The sequence below is a fragment of the Sciurus carolinensis genome, chromosome 8 (assembly GCF_902686445.1).
Source record: "Sciurus carolinensis chromosome 8, mSciCar1.2, whole genome shotgun sequence".
In the NCBI taxonomy this organism is placed as follows: Eukaryota; Metazoa; Chordata; class Mammalia; order Rodentia; family Sciuridae; genus Sciurus; species Sciurus carolinensis.
In genome coordinates this window covers 132173603-132189575 of record NC_062220.1, presented here as the reverse complement: position 1 = coordinate 132189575, position 15973 = coordinate 132173603, and the positions used below count along the sequence as shown (strand labels likewise).

General features: G+C 53.5%; 2 protein-coding genes across 9 annotated transcripts in view; one reads left to right on the top strand and one right to left on the bottom strand.

Annotated features, from left to right (window-relative positions):
* The window catches only part of Hnf1a (HNF1 homeobox A), a 19137-nt gene extending 14207 nt beyond the window's left edge, over positions 1 to 4930 (top strand). Inside the window, exons 7-11 of one of the 5 annotated variants that reach the window (XM_047560638.1) lie at positions 777 to 968; positions 1899 to 2020; positions 2093 to 2258; positions 2924 to 2995; positions 3587 to 4930. In XM_047560638.1, the coding sequence (XP_047416594.1) occupies positions 777 to 968; positions 1899 to 2020; positions 2093 to 2258; positions 2924 to 2995; positions 3587 to 3714 (680 nt within the window). In that variant the 3' untranslated portion in view covers positions 3715 to 4930. Of the gene's footprint in view, positions 1 to 776; positions 969 to 1898; positions 2259 to 2923; positions 2996 to 3586 lie in introns of all 5 variants that reach the window. The other 4 variants (XM_047560639.1, XM_047560640.1, XM_047560641.1 and 1 more) reach the window with 4 other exon arrangements.
* Positions 783 to 15973, bottom strand: C8H12orf43 (chromosome 8 C12orf43 homolog). 4 transcript variants are annotated; one of them, XM_047560642.1, is made up of 6 exons: positions 15795 to 15973; positions 11453 to 11495; positions 11181 to 11279; positions 7180 to 7253; positions 6543 to 6633; positions 783 to 6052 (listed from the first exon to the last, which is right to left on the bottom strand). In XM_047560642.1, exons 1-6 carry the CDS (start codon positions 15970 to 15972, stop codon positions 5704 to 5706), a joined length of 834 nt encoding a protein of 277 aa, XP_047416598.1. In that variant the 5' UTR covers position 15973; the 3' UTR covers positions 783 to 5703. The 4 variants fall into 4 exon arrangements, with proteins under 4 accessions (XP_047416598.1, XP_047416599.1, XP_047416600.1 ...); XM_047560643.1 differs by having other exon boundaries at positions 783 to 6049; XM_047560644.1 differs by having other exon boundaries at positions 15831 to 15972.

Genomic DNA, 15973 nt, shown 5'->3' with positions numbered 1-15973 from the left:
TGTTTGTACATACAACGTGCATTTTCTTTTCTTTTTCTTTTTGGTACCAGGGATTGAACCCAGGGGCGCTTAACCACTGAGCTGCATCCCCAGCCCTTTTTATATTTTATTTAGAGACAGGGTCTCACTGAGTTGCTAAGTGCTTTGCTAAGTTTCTGAGGCTGGCTTTGTACTCGCGATCCTCCTGCCTCAGCCTCCTGAGCCGCTGGGATGACAGGCGTGCCCCGCTGCACCTGGCAGAACATGCATTTTCTGAGTGCACAAATGAACCAATCGACCCGAATCTCAGAGAGCCCAGTGTGGGAGGCAATAAGCATAATACTAGATGACATAGTGCCTCAGACGGGAAGAGGGGAAGCAGAGCCCGGTAAGGGGGTGGATGGGCCTACTTTTTAAAAAAGCCCAGAAAGCCTTTATTTGCTGAAATTATTATGTAAATCCACATAAAAGACAGAGAGGGAGCTGCTGCCAGGGGCGGCAGGGAGCTGAGCCAGGGCACTGCTCTGCTGTGGAACACCAGGGTTCCGGGGCACCCAGTCTGACAGCCTGTGGAGGGGTCATCGCCCTCCCCCCCACCAGCTGAAGGCAGCTAGAGGCTCAGAGAAGGGGGGGCTCGCCAGGGTCGTGAGTTCGCGGTGGTCCCAGTGCGGGCTGTCTGCTGACGGCCCCGCCCTCTGCTGATGGGGGCTCTGGGAAGGGGGATGGTGCCTCCAGGGGGGCCGGCTGAGTCTAGGGGGCCTGGGCGTGGCCCAGCTGACCCCGCCCTCCCGCCCCAGGCCTGGCCTCCACCCAGGCGCAGAGTGTGCCGGTCATCAACAGCATGGGCAGCAGCCTGACCACCCTGCAGCCGGTCCAGTTCTCGCAGCCACTGCATCCTTCCTACCAGCAGCCTCTCATGTCGCCTGTGCAGAGCCACGTGGCCCAGAGTCCCTTCATGGCCACCATGGCCCAGCTGCAGGGTCCTCACGGTGAGAGCTCTTGCCCTGGGCTGGGAGCAGGGGACATGGGCGACTTGGCAGGTGCTGTGACGGTGTCTGCGGGTCACAGTGCGTCTCCGTGTGTGAACGCGCACAGCTGTGTGTGGCGGGCGCGGGGACGCTGTGCTGCAGTGTGCTTCTGAGTGTTCCTAGTGTCCCCGCGTGGGGGCCCAGGCCGCAGCCCTGCTCTGAGGGGTCCTTCAGAGTTCACTGTTTCCTATTTCAGAAGGGTAGCTGGGTGGAAATGCCACGTGTCACACACTGTGCCCACGGGGTTGGGGCTGCTCTGCCACCCAAGGGGTTTGTTTCTGCAGCAGTTTCATGAAGCAGGTTAGAGATTCACGTGGCTCGTGGCTGGGTTTTGTGTCGGGGGGTCGGGGTTTACCACCAATTGGGCCCTGGGGCCAACTATGGAAACCTCTGGAACTTGTGGTTGGAATAAGTGTCGTAGACCTGAGCATGTCTGTGTCCAAAGTGTGCCTGTGTGTGTGACGCTGGGCTTCATCCAGGCACTGAGTGTCTGTGCCTCCTGGAGGTGCTGACGGGAAACACTGGCTTACGCGTTGGAGAGGTGCATGACTGTCCTCTGCCCTGCTCACCTGGACGGGGGCCACCTGCCTTCTCTTCTGAGGCCTGTGCTCGTGCAACAGCACCTGCGCTTAGTACTGTGGTGCTTGTGCCGAGTCCAACTGCACCTGCACTGTCCATTCCTTTTCGAGCCCGTGGTCTCCAGGAATTGGCCCCTGGCCTTCCCAGGTTCCGCTCCATCAATTCCAGCTGAGCAGGTCCCTGAGGGAGGGCCAACCCTCTATCTGGAGCCAGGCCATTCAGCAGCCTTGTGACCCCCCAGAGCACTGTTGAGGCCTCCAGGGGAGCTCCAGGGAGCCGTGTCCATCCTCTCGCCCCCTGTGTCCCCGCCAGCTCTCTACAGCCACAAGCCCGAGGTGGCCCAGTACACCCACACAGGCCTGCTCCCGCAGACCATGCTCATCACCGACACCACCAACCTGAGCGCCCTTGCCAGCCTCACGCCCACCAAGCAGGTAAGGCGCTGGCCTGTCCGGCCCCCTCCTGGCCCCGTCCCCGAGCCTCTTGCTCCATGCACCAGGGCTCAGGGGGCTGTTCTGGTCCCCCAGGTCTTCGCCTCGGACACCGACGCCTCCAGTGAGTCTGGGCTTCACGCACCGGCCTCTCCGGCCACCACCATCCACATCCCCAGCCAGGACCCTGCCAGCATCCAGCACCTGCAGCCTGCCCACAGGCTCAGCGCCAGTCCCACAGGTGAGTGGCGCTTGTCATGCCCCCTGCTCGCTGTCCCCGAGTCGGGCGGGATGGGGCGGTGTGTGCTGGGCAGAGGCAGGTGGGGCGGGCCCCAAACCTGGCCTCTGTAGTGAGGGCACCAAGTGTGGGCACAGCCACAGGGAGGCGTCCCCACACCCTGGCTAGGATGGACTCAGTTAAGGCCGAGATGGCTCCGAATGGCAGCAGAGGGTGTGAGCCTGAGCTGGGCTTGCTGTGGAGCAGAAGCCACTCAGACGGGAGGAGTTGGGCTCAGCGTTTAATGTTCTTCGAATCAATGGGCAACATTTAAAAATCTAGAGCTTTCACAGAGGAATCTGGCTTTCTGGCTTCTTTTGAGGGATTGGAAAGACTCACGTTCCTACACCCCAGTGGTGTGTCTGGCCACTCACTCCACCCTCTCCTGGTCATGCCCTGGCGACCCTAGAGGTCCCCAGTGTGCAACCGGGGCTAAGAGCAGGCCTAGGAGTTGGGCTGCTGGGTGCTGAGGCCTGGGGTGGCCACCAGGACCTCTGAGTTCAGGCAACTGCCGTCCCTCGGGAGGCCCCAGGTCCCCCAGCCCCGAGGGCTGCAGCATGACCACGGGCCCTCTGCGTTCCAGCTCTGGCTCTACCCCATGAGGCATGTGCCTTATCCTCATTTTACAGATGAGGAAGTGGACACTCGAGGTGACGGACCTGTCTCATCTACTGGGTGGCAGAGCCAGGACATGAACCCAGGTCCAACCCCAAAGCCCATTCTCTTACCCCCATCCATTCGTCAGGGTTCTCCAGAGACACAGGCCCAGTTGGAAGTGCACTCCACGCAGGGAGGTTTACTGTAAGGAACTGGCTCATGTAACTGGGGGGCTGGCAAGCCTGTCATCTGCGGGCTGGCCACCTGGACAGGAGCCAATTCTGCAGTCTTGAGGCACAGCAATTCCTTCTCTGGGAAACTTTGGCTTTGCTCTTCAGGTTTCGACTGATTAGCTGAGGCCCACCCACACTATCAAGGGGAACCTCCTTTACTTACAGCCAAGTGACTGTAGATGTTAACCACATCCACAAAATACCTTCCCAGAAACAAAATTAGTATTTGATTCAGCTTAGCTGAGCTGACATACAACTACCATGTCACCTTGCCTGGACTTCTGTAGTGTTCCCACTAGTGTGGGAACCACGTTTTGGGTGGCCTCAGGTAGAGGCCTGCCTTTGGGGTTCCTGGAACCTGCTGATTCAGGTGAGGCCCTGCCTCTCCTGCCCTTAGGGAGGGGCAGGTAGTGGGCCCGAGGGGGTGTGGCCGGCAGCCAGCAGCCTCCTTTGCCCCTGCAGTGTCCTCCAGCAGCCTGGTGCTGTACCAGAGCTCCGACTCCGCCAGCGGCCACAGCCACCTGCTGCCATCCAACCACGGCGTCATTGAGACCTTCATCTCCACGCAGATGGCCTCCTCCTCCCAGTAACCTCGGCAACCTACCAGGGGCTGGGCCCTGGAGCCTGCACTGCCTGCCTGGGGGTGACAAGGCAGCAGTCGCCACCACCTGGAGGGCTTCTGAGCCTGCCCAGCTGGCGCCCCACAGGACAGCTGCCTTTCCTGGAAAACCCGACTCGTTCCCACCTCCCACTCTGCAGCCTCCGAAAGCTGCCTCAACTGAGGAGGGTGTCACTTGCCCAAGAGGGGACTGTGGAGCGCTGGGAAGCAGAGTTGTTCCTGGAGGATCCTGGAGGGACTACCTGAGCTGCTGGACGACCTGCTGTTATTTGGAAGAGAAAGGGGCAGCCTTTGACCCTGGTGCCCCAGCTCGGGCCTGAGGATAGCCCTGGAGGCACGCTTCTCTCGGCACAAGCCCAGCGGCTGTGACTCGCTGAGCCCTGTGAGGCCCTAGATCAGCATGGCCGCATGGTCACCTCTGCATCCACGGGCTGCTTGGCCCTGCGCAGCTCCTTCCAGTGAGTGAGCCACAAGTCCACCCATACGCACCCGTCCCCACGCACCAGGCACGTCCCAGTGGCTGCTTTCTCCCAGGCCTGGGGCTCCGTGCCCAAGCCCTGGGCAGCTCAAGCAATGGGGAAGGCACGCAGGGCTCTCCTGCCTCCCTTGTCCAGAGCCACCCCCTCTCCACGGCCTCCAGGACCCCTCATTTTCCTGGACATGTGTTCCTGACCTCAGGCCTTCTGAAGCCAGCTAGCATCCTGCCACTACCAGACAGACCACTTCGGGACGAAGAGGTCGTCCTTGCTCCTGTGACCAGCTGTGTCAAGTCCAGGTCCCAGGGCAGCAGCTCCTCTGGCCCTGGGGCCCTGCAGACCCTTCTTTTTTTGGAGGTGGGTGGTTACCAACCTCAGAAGGCAGCAAGGCCTGAGCAGCGGGCAGAGCGGAGGTCCAGAGGGAGAAGCGTGGCAAGATGAGGGGCCACCTGCATGGATGGACTGATGCTTGGGAGCCCAGCTGGCTGCGAACTGGGGTCTAGGCAGCTGGCAGCCACCCTGAGGAGTCTGAGGTCCTGAGCACCCCTGGGAAGGGCAGAGCAGCTGCCAACCCAGGGCGCACGTGACCTTACCTCCTGGGCCTGCGGTGGAGAACCTGGGCCTTGGGAGAACCAGCACCTCTGCGGCTTGTAGCCAGCTGTGGGGGAGCCTGTACGTTTATTTAACTTTTAGTAAAGTCACTAAGAAACATGTGGAAACCTCTTGCTTGTCAATGAGTCACCCAAGGCCGAGGCAGGCTGGGGGCCTGGGCGTGGAGACAGGCTGCAGTGCGCATGCTCACAAGAGGACGAAGCCAGAATCGCACCTTCATCTTGAGCGTCTACTCCTCGCAGAACCCCTGCTGCATGAAACTAGGCTCATGGGTGCTGGGATGCACATCCCCAGCCCACTGACAATTTGTTTTTTTGTAAGTTAGTTGGCTCAGAGACATCATTGTGTTTGATAAATTCACAAATGTGGAGAAAGAAAGTTCTGGAGAACTGGGCAGCGGGGTGGAATCTTCCTCTTTTCCCAATGTTCTGGAAAACTGATGTGGGGTAGAGGGAGGGCAAAAGGTTCCCTGGGACTTGGCATCTTGGGGGCCTCGTCCCTCATTTTCTAAAGACTTTTCCACACCAAGCTGAAGAAGTGGGGGAGGGAGAAAGATCTTGCCCACCTCAGAGAGTAATGGGAGATGGAAACTTACCACTGGACCACTAGTCTTGAAGAGGTGGACAATTCCCTGAGGCCATAGAATACTCTAGAAGCACAGGGCCACCCCCACCCTCAGTGGAAACAGAGGGGCAGGCCTTGCTGAGGCTTCTCACCCTACAGCCACGTCTCTGCCCAGACTCTTGGGCAAGCCCAGGCATTGTCAGGTCTTGTGGGCGGAGTCTGGCTTTGCCAAATGCTTCAACTTGGCGTGGTGCCGCCCGTGGGTGACTCGTCCTTGGAGCGTGGGCGTGCGGTGCCCACAGACTGGGTCAGTTTGCAGGCATGGGGGCCTCACTCTCTGCTGCTGGAAATGGCGACACCTTGCTGGGTTTCTTTGCCTTTTTCTTCCTTTTCTTCTTTTTGGTCCCCGGTGATACTTGGTCCCCGCTGGCCTGTGTCTTTTCCTGGGTCTGGACTGTGGTCCCGCGGGCGGGGCTGGCGGCTGTGGCTGAACCAGTGCCTGCCCCCTGGTCGGCTTTCTTTCTCAGCTTCCTTTTCCTCTTCTTGGCCTCCTTCTCCAGCTTGACGGGAACGTGGATGGCTGACTCTTGGAGAACGTCAGAGGCTGACACGGCTGCCTCCTGGCACCGCTGCCACTCCTCGTCACTGTCCTCACTGCTGCAAGGGGAGGGCAGTGCGGGTCAGCTGGGGTCAGGGCAGGTCCCAAAGTCGCCTTTCGCCACCCTCCCTTGGTCAGAGTCTCAGATGGTCAGTCTCGGTTTGAAAGCTCAGGCCTGGGAGTGGGCAGACCTGGGTTCTAATACTAGCTTCTCTGCTTACCAGCCCTGTGGCCTCATTAAGTGACTTAACCTCTCTGATCCTTAGTATCTTCATCTACAAAATGGGGTCTTAGAATCCAGACCTCACAGGGATCTCAGGAGGCAACTAAAAGAAAATCAGGAATCTGGCCCAAATCGAGTGCTTATAAAACAGTAAAGATCCAGAGCCACCCCCAAAGAACCCCAAAGCAAGCCCCCTCCTGGGTGTGATTCTCCAGTTACTTGACAGGCCCCTTCCTTTGGTCTGGAGTCTGCTTCATTGTTCCAGGGGCATGGCCAAGACAGGAGGCAGAACAAGGAGGCGCTGTGAGGAGGACACGGGCTCTCACCTGGAGCTGGAGGGCTGGCGCTTTCGGTGGGGTCGGGGAGAAGCTTCCTCCTCAGGGCCTCCGGGGATGGATGTGAAGAAAAGGCGGAAGCCTAAGATTCACAGGGGCAAAGTCAGCACTGCTGGGTGCCAACCTCCCCTCTCCCGGTGCCTCTGCCCTCAAGGAGCTCCTGGTCCAGAGATGAACACCTGGGAGTCACTGTCATGCGACTGCAAGCCGAGGCCTCATCTGAGAGAGGCCTGGTCCATGCCTGATGGAGCCAGGGTGCCGGTGCCTGCAGGGGCAGCAGCTGCCAGGTTGGGGCCATGAGCCCCGCAGAGCTTCTGGAAGTCAGTGGTCGAGCCTCCTAGGTACCTAGGCGGCCTCCCACGAGCTCACAGAGCTGGGCAGGGGCCAGAGAGGCTCGGGGGGAAAGTGCTCCTGCCCAGGGTCAGGCAGACGAGGTTAGTGCAGACAAGCCATCTGTGTCTCAGAGCCTCGGTTCCCTGGTCTGTGCACGGGGTACCATGATGGTTCCCGCCTCAGGCCAGAGCATGAGTGGGTGAAAGGAGATGATAAACCCACACTGTCCCGCCCAGCTCCAGGTCACAAGCAGGTGTTCAATAAACAACAGCTGCCACTGGCAGGGACCACTCACCGTCATCCTCCGAGGCCACCTTGTGCTCCTTGGCTGTCCTTGGCTCCTTCACTACTTCTGAGATGGTGATGGAGCTAAGGGGAGAGGAGGTGGCTGATTTAGGATGTGATTTTGGGTAACGATAAAAGTAATTTTGGTTTTTAAATTAAAAAAAGATTATTTTTAAGTGGAGGTGACAAGGCACATGATCTTGATTGAGTGCAAGAGTGGAGATCACACGGCCCCACGAGAAGGCTGATGATGCCCACAGCCATGCCCCGCTGAACAGCCCCTTCTGACTCAAACTGCAAGGTTTCTTTTGTTTAAAGAAACTGTATTCCAGAAAGTGAAGAACTTTTAAAGATACAGTTCAAAGAAATAAAGAATGCATTTTCAAGAAGGGCAGGAAAAAAAAATGCCAGAAGGAACAGAAAGAGCTGAGAGTGTGAGGAGGAAGTCCTCCTTAGACACTTGTTGGAGAAAGGCCGAACACTTTGCTTTGAGCTTCCCAGCAGGTAGCACAAAAAGGGAAATACGACCAGTCTAGAGGAGTGGTTCAGAGGTCAGCTTCTAGAACAGGGCAGCCCTGCTCATTTCCCACCCCTTTTTTTTGGTACCAGAGATTGAACTCAGGGGCACTCAATCACTGAGCCACAACCCCAGCCTTCTTCCCAATCTTTTTAAAAAAAATTTATTTAGCAACAGGGTCTCAGTAGGTTGCTTAGGGCCTTGCTAAATTTCTGATGCTGGCTTTGAACTTGTGATCCTCTTCCCAAGCCTCTGGGATTACAGGCGTGTGCCACTATACCTGGCTTTTTCCTTCATTTTTAAAGAGTTTGAGGTAATTAATTATAGATTGACCTGAAATAATATGGAGTTGCAAGAAATAATACAGAGATTCCAAATACCACGCATAACTATAGAGTACAGCATTATAGCCAGGAAACCGAAATTGATACGACCCACTGACGGACGTGATTCAGACCTCAGAGCCCCCTGTGCTTTTTCGTTTTTGTGATGCTGAGAACTGAACCCAGGGGTGCTCTACACCAGCTCCTCTTCTCTCGAGACAGTGCCCTGCTAAACTGCAGAGGCTGGCCTTGAACTTGTCATGCTGCCTCAGCCTTCCCAGTGGGATCACAGCCACACCCACTGCACCCAGCGAGCCCTGGGTTTTGAGCGCTGGCTTTGTTACTCACTGGCTGTGACCCCGCCTGTCACATGACTGCACTCCTCTCAGTCTGTCCGCATCTGTGAACTGGGATGACAACAGTCCCTGCCTGTTAGGAAAAGGACTGGATGAGAAAATGGACGTCGAGCCCTTGGCGCAGTCTGGCGACTACAGGTGCTCAGGACAGGGTAGCGGTGGTGGTGAAGTGTCATGAGGATAAGCAACGGCTTCCTAGGACCTCTTGGAAATCATCTACTGCTCTCTAGAGGCAGGAGGCGGGTCCCTGCTGACGTGGGAGAATCACTGCCCTGCAGGAGCCACGCTCTCACCCCGCGGCAGGCCCGCAGCGCTCAGCGTTGCCGACTCCCCTCTGCATGTCACAGGCCCCCCAGAGCCCTGCCAGGAAGAGTTCTGGGAGAGGGAGTGAGATGAGGCCGACCAGGCCCTGGTCCCTGGCCTGAGAGTGGCTCAGCCAGGTCGCCGGGTGCACTGGGCAACGCCTGGAAACACGGCTGGTTGTCGTGACTGGTGGGGCAGGTGTCATCAGCACCTCCTCGGCCAGGGGTGCCGTTAGACATCCTGTGACACGAAGAGCAGCCCCTACAACAAAGAGCGATCCTGTCGAAAACGTCAAGTGGCCTACCCGGTTAGCATTTAAGTGTCTCTGGAGAGAACCAGGAAGCAGCACAGGGAGTACCTGGCTATGGTGACCAGCATTCTGCTGATTTCCACGTGGGGAAGCATCTGTGTGGGCTCAACGCAAAGTCAAGCAGGCCCTGGTCACCCAGGAGCCAACCGCTCATGAAGAAAAACTGCCCTCAGGGTGAGATGTACCCGGCCTTCCTAAAGCCCCTCACCACACCCTGGAGGGGGGCCTGGCACTAACGTCGTGGGGGCTTGGGCTGCGGGCTCTGGCCAGATGTCCAGCCTCACAGGAATAGTTGTTCGACACTCTGGGAAGGCCCATCTGTCGCTTTTCACATTTACTTCAAATTGAAGGACAATGGCCCCAAACACTCCTCTCCCTTTCAAAACCCGCCAGGGCTGTCAATCAGGACAGAGAGAGCAGCCTGTCCGGCCATGCGTTCCGCTGCGTATGCATGGATCTGCCACGAAGCCAAGGCACTGTGGCCAATGAGCCTGGAAACGCTGGGCTAAGCAGCTGGCACAGGCCTGGCCGCCACAGGAGCTCCCAGCGCCTTGAACACACTAGCGCACCTGTTCTCCAAGGGCACGTGGACGCGTACAGACGGCAGCGCTCCTCAAGTTTCCCTGCGGCTGGATCCCTGTCTCTAGAGCTGCACTGTGGGCCAGGCCCAATGTCTGAATGTTTGTGTGCCCCTAAAATCAATTCCTATGTCGAAATCCTGATCTCCAAGGTGATGCATTAGGAGGTGGGGTCTCCGGAGGTGCTTCGGCCATGGGGCCGGGGCACTCACGAATGGGATTCATGCCTTTGTAAAAGAGGTTCGAGAGGGAGAACACTTGTCCCTTCCACCTCGAGAGGGAGAACACTTGTCCCTTCCACCATGTGAGAGGGTGAGAAGGGGCCATCTGTGAACTAAGAAGAGGGCCTCGCTGGACACTGAGTCTGCCAGTACCTGGATCTTGGACTTCCCAAACGTATCCAAAACGCGAGGAAGACATTTCTGTGTCTATAAGCCACCCTGTTTGTGGTATTTTGTTATAGTAGCCGGGGAGGCCTAAAACGGCAGCACTCGTGGCACTCGCTTTGAGAATGCCAACCTGATTCTTTAAAGACTATCTTTTCTTTTCCTTTTTTTCCCCTTTCTAAACAAGTATGTTTATTTGAATAAAATGAAGTTGAATGGTTGGTTTTTCCATACTAAAATATATCTGGCAGAATAATATTTTGAGATATTGAGGTTCTCTATACCTTCCAATGTACCCTTTGACCTTTTCCAAAGTACTCCATTTTAAAAGCTCAGGCTAAAATGTTGGATGTAAGGAATATCGCTCATTTAATAAACAATAGATTTAGGGAGAATATTAAGAGTCTAAACTGCAGTAGATAATGGTGTTCTGAATTGAGGAAAATGCTTGAGGCAGATGTTAAGAATCTTGTTCCTGGTGCACGCGTTTAACCCAGCAGGGTAGGATGCTGAGGCAGGAGGATTGCAAGTTCAAAGCCAGCCTTAGCAACTTAGCAAGACCTAAGCAACTCAGCAAGGTCCTGTCTCTAAATAAAACATGAAAAAAGGACAGAAGGGCTGGGAGTGGCTCAATGCTTAAGGGGCCCTGGGTGCAATTCCTGATAGGAAAAAAAAAAATCTTGCTCCTGCTTTACTACCATAAACAAAGAGTGGTGTTAGGATACACAAGAGACAGTATGGGAAATGGAACGCAGGATTCTCTGCTTGAATCCTTCAGGCCCAATTGTCCAAGTGTCCTTGCACCAGTGTAGCAGGAAGCGTATTAGGAATGGGAATGTAGGACAGAGAACTGGCTCAGTGCCTGGCACACAGAGAACACCCAAGAAATATGATTGTGTCCTTCCTTGTCCTCTTGTGGTAGGAATGAGCTCTGCTTCTCAGGGTTCCTCTCTTATTCTCACGAGGGCAGGATAAGGCAGGGTAAAGAACACCTTAACCTTGGAGTCGGACACAGATGGTCTGAGGCCCGTCTCTGTCCTTTACTCCCTGTTACTTCCAGCAAACACATGTCCTTGCTGAAAGCTGTTTCCTCGCCTGGGAATAAGAACCTCCGCCCCACCTACGTGACGTGCTGCTGATGAATGCACGGGGGGCAATGCCGTGTGCCTGCTCAGACACCACGAGCTTCCAGCCAGCCAGTGTCACAGCAGCTGGTGTCAGCATGCACGGTGGCTCACCTGTCCAGCAGGGCTCCCAGCTTCTTGGCTATGTGGGCTCGGAACTCGGGGGTGGTCTGAAGCTCGTTGCCATCTTGTTCATGCTCATCCACTTTATGCCTGCAACACACACAAAAGAACTTCGCCTCCGGCTAGCCCCAAAGACCCCCGACAAAGGCAGACACGTGTCTATTTCACTCCGACAGCTGGACTGGCATCTAACCTAGCAGCTGGCGCACACATACAGTATCTGTTGATGAGTAAAGGAAACTTCTCTTCTCAATGCACAGTACCTGAGGCTCAGCTGGGAGGCTGGCAACTTGTTATTGGCAGCATCTGTGGAAAAATGAAGATTGAGGAATTAGAGGCAACATAAAAACATCTGCATGTGCCAGGCACTTTTTAAAGTGATTTACAAGTCCCATTAGATAGATTACTATTATCCCCACCTGCAGAAGGGGGAGCTGCAAGCAAATGCAAAGTTAACCTGGGCAGCGCCTAATAGCCAATTCAACAGAGCTGGGAGGAGGACCGGGGCCACCTGGCTCCAGAGAGCCTATCGACCGCCATGCTGATCTGTACTATTTGTTGAGTGCCTACTATGTGCCTGGCTCTGTGCCAAGTGCTGTGGAAGAAGACAGAAGAAGGTGGCTCTTTGTACTGATCACATTTTTGAAGCCAAAAGACTGGGAATGTCTGACCTGGTGGTCATCCACTCAACCAAATACTTACTGCCTATTAATAACTAGGCATTTTTAGTTGTAGAACAACTTAGAGGTTAATTCTATCCTCGTGCGGCTTATATTCTAGACAGATGTCTGTTATTAGTCTTTACATGTAAAGACTAATTATAAAATTGGATAATGGTCGGTAAATTAAAAAACAAAACAATGCAGAGGAGAGAGAAGGGCTGTGCTGGGGGGTCACTGTATAAAGGTGGGCGGGGAGACTTCACTGCTAAGATAACAGTGGAACATATATCAGAGAGGTGAGGGAGTGAACTAAGTGGATATCTGGGAGAGAGCCTTCCGGGCAGAGGGAAGAGCATCTGCAAAGGCCCTGAGGCAAAAACCTGTCTGGCATACAAGAACCAGCAAGGAGGCCAGTAGGCAAGGGCCCATCCAACCAGCGCGGGGCACAGTAGAGATGAAGAACTCCTGGGGGCCGCATCACAGAGGACCCCATGTGGGCAAACGTGAGGACCTGGGCTTTGAAGAAGAGCCACTAGAGGATTCTGGCAAGAAGAGGGGCATAAATTGACTTATATTTTTATAATTATACAGAAATTCTATTCTATGGCCTCTATGTGGAATGAGATCAGAGTGGGACAAGGTAGATGCAGGGAGTCCCCTGCAATGACTGAGGATTCCTGATACATGCAGTTTGAAGATGGAGTCCATGGACTGGATGCAGGTGTCAGGGATGAGTGGAAGACAGCTTTGAGGTTTCTGGCTTGAATAACGGGACAAAATGGGCTTGTGTCTTTGAGGAGCCAACTGAACAGACTGGATCTGTGGTACTCCAGGCCCAGTGTAGGGGCGCAGTGCACTGAACAACTCCAGGGGCCCTGCTATGCCCATGCCAGGGTAGAGTCACATGTCCTGAGTCCTGGCACACTGTGATCTATGTGGATGTGCCCTGGAGCACAGTGAAGTTGCAAGAAGGGCCTGATGCTCCTAGAGGTGGGTATGCGGATGCCCAGCTGGACGTCTTCACAGTCATGAGGAAGACTGTCTCCTGCCATGGACTGTAGAGGAACATCAGGTCCTGCCACAGACACGGCAGGTATCCACCTCCAGGGGGAGACAGCTCGGCGGGGTCCTGGCTCTGCCACCAACAAGTTGTGTGACTCTGGGCAAGACACTTTACATCCCTGAGCCTGTGTTCTCCTCATTACTGTGGGGATAAGATTACCCATCTTCTAGAGTTAGTGTTATGGGCACTTTACGTGCTCATCTTCTTGCATCTGAAAGCCACAGCATTTGTTATTTTTTTTATTTCTAATCTTATCTCTTAGGACTGTGCCTTGGTTTGAAATAAATGTCATACAAATTAATCAAAGTATATGTTACCCCCAAATTTAAGTGGTTTGGAGGTCTGGTGACCAGTGCCTCATCACTGCACTTAAAAGCTGTAGAAGACTGCATTCATAAAACAGTGACTTACGTTTCCACATGGTCACAGACCAAAGGGTGAGAACAAAAAACACTTGTCAGGTGGGGTGACATAAAAGCAATTCAGAACATGGACTTAGAGTCTGATAGGTCTAGATTCACACCTGGTTCTGCGCTTTTACAAGGTGAATGACCTTGGCCAAATAAAATGGAGCTAATAATACCCTGTTTGTGGAACTGCTGGAAAGATTAAACCAGATAACACAAGGTGTGTAGGATAAGAGCACACATCATGGTGGCATTATTATGCCACCCATGACTGTCTAAATGTCCAGTATCTTGCCAGGCACACAGTAGGTGCTCAATCAAGAAAAGTACTTATTATTAGCAGCTACATTTACTCTCATAGCAGAGAATTTTCCCCCTCCTTGTATTGTGAATTAGAACCAGGGCCTTGCTAGTCAGGTGCTGTACTCCAGAGCCAGCCCCAACCCTGCTTTCTTTTTCCCCCTGAGCCAGACTATCTTCAAACTTGTGATCCTCCTGACTTAGCCTCTAACGTAGCTGGGAACAGGTGTGAACCACAACACCCAGGCTAGCAGGGGATTTATAATGTCACAAAAGCAATGAATTGTAAAGCTGATACCTTGGATACCACTTCTCAGGTATTTATCTCTCTCTTTTAATAATATTTTTAGTTGTAGATGGACACACTATCTTTATTTTATTTATTTAGTTTTTTTTATGTGGTGCTGGGGATCAAACCCAGTGCCTCACACATGCTAGGCAAGTGCTCTACCACTGAGCCCCAGCCCTAGCCCCTCAGGTGTTTCTCTCTTAACACCACCGACAGGAACCCATTGTTCACAACAGAAGAAACCAGACTGGGAGTCTGCTGTAATCCTGGCCCCCTCACTCATCAGTGAGGTGCCCTTTGTGCAAGTTCATTCATTCAAGCACTGTGCTAAGGTCCTGGGAGTACCGTGGTGAGAGAACGGGCCAGGTTCCAGCCTTCATGAAGTTCATATCACATAACCTCTCAATAAGCATTCGTGCAGCACGTATTGGCTAGAGATACAGAATTAAAGGCAAAAAAGACAAAGAGGTAAATTGCAAGAAGAAAGGAAAGCGCTATTTACAAAGGGAATCACACAAAGAATGAAGGGGGCACACACAAGGCAGGTAAGAGACTTGAAAGACTGAGAAAGCTTCCCCCAAGTGGTTTTGTCTCAGTATCTTAATGGATGAGCAAGAGTTAGGCCTAGAAGAAGGGCAAGCAGTTCATGAACATAAATCAACCACACATTGCTGCCTTTTATTGGGCCTCTGATATGTGCCAAACACTACAGATGCATCATCTCAGTAACTTCCTGACCTTATGAGGTAGGTGCTACAATGTACAGAAGAGGAAATTCAGGTACAGCAGGATGTAAATACCGTGCCCAAGTTCTTACTGCTGGCAAGTGATGGAGACAGAGAAGCAGATTTGAAAATGGAACCTGCAGAGAAAATTACAGTCCTCTATGTTCAGAGATGAGGGTAGAGTGTGGTCTGGTGTGTACTTGTGGGAAGTGGACTGTAGCTGGAACACCAGGGAGAAGCAGGCAGGGAATGAGTCACCAAAAGGCTTATAAAAAGTCCTTAAACAAATGTATGGATCTTATCCTTCTTGTACCTCGGCCTTCTTTAGCAGAACAGTGAAGCCTGGATCCCTTTTCAGAATGTATCAGATGCATAAAATGCAACATGCAGAATTATGAAAAACCCCAACAATGCTGAAATTTAGCTATCATAATAATAAACAACCAAACACATTAGTGTATGTCCTTCTTTATTAATACAGATCTTCTTTATTAAATAAGATCTAGTAATGGGTCTAAAATTCACTGTAATTTTAAGCAAAGTGAGTCTAAATGATTTCCTCCCAATGTAAGAAAAATATTTTGACATAGTGACAAAGACTGTAATGCAATACGAAAATCTGGTGATTTATGTTGTAACAAAACAACAGGTATTATCAAAACAACTGTGACTTGTTGCTTTATATGCATGATGGAGAGACTTGCTAAATTTCAGGTTACGGTAAATGAAAACTAAGATGCAGTATTTTTTCCACTCCAAATACAAGGACCCGCTGGATTCTAATCATGATTATGCTGAGGGATTTTAGATTTATCCCCAGGGCCCTAGAGAGCCCGTCAAAGTCTGAGAGACGTGTTGGACAGAGCTCGTGGGCAACCAGGGGTGGGAGAATGTACTGGAGGTGAGGAAAGGTTGGACTGGACGCGAAAATATAGGCAGAGGGGCTGCCAGTCATCTGAGAGAGGAGGCTGTGCAGCAGTAAGGATGGACCGCAGAAAGTGCAGTCAGGAGACATTTAGGTGTCTCAGTTTCTTCCTCTGGGACAATGGAACCACCCTCCCTACTGCACCCTGAATCTCCACGCTCTCCGGGAAGAAGTCAAGTCCCGGGGACTCCCTCCTCACCATCCATGCTCTCTAGCCCCAAGGGAATAACTCACGCTCCATGGACAGCCTCCCGGAACACAGCCCCCTACCGCCTCGTGGTTTCTCTGCTCCCCGCGGACGCTGCTCCAAGCCCCAGGCCGGCATTGCCGCCTCACGACACCGCGCCAGCTCCTCCGCATCGCTGCTGCTACTACTCTCTGAGTCGCTCACGGCGCCACCGGGCGCGGCCATC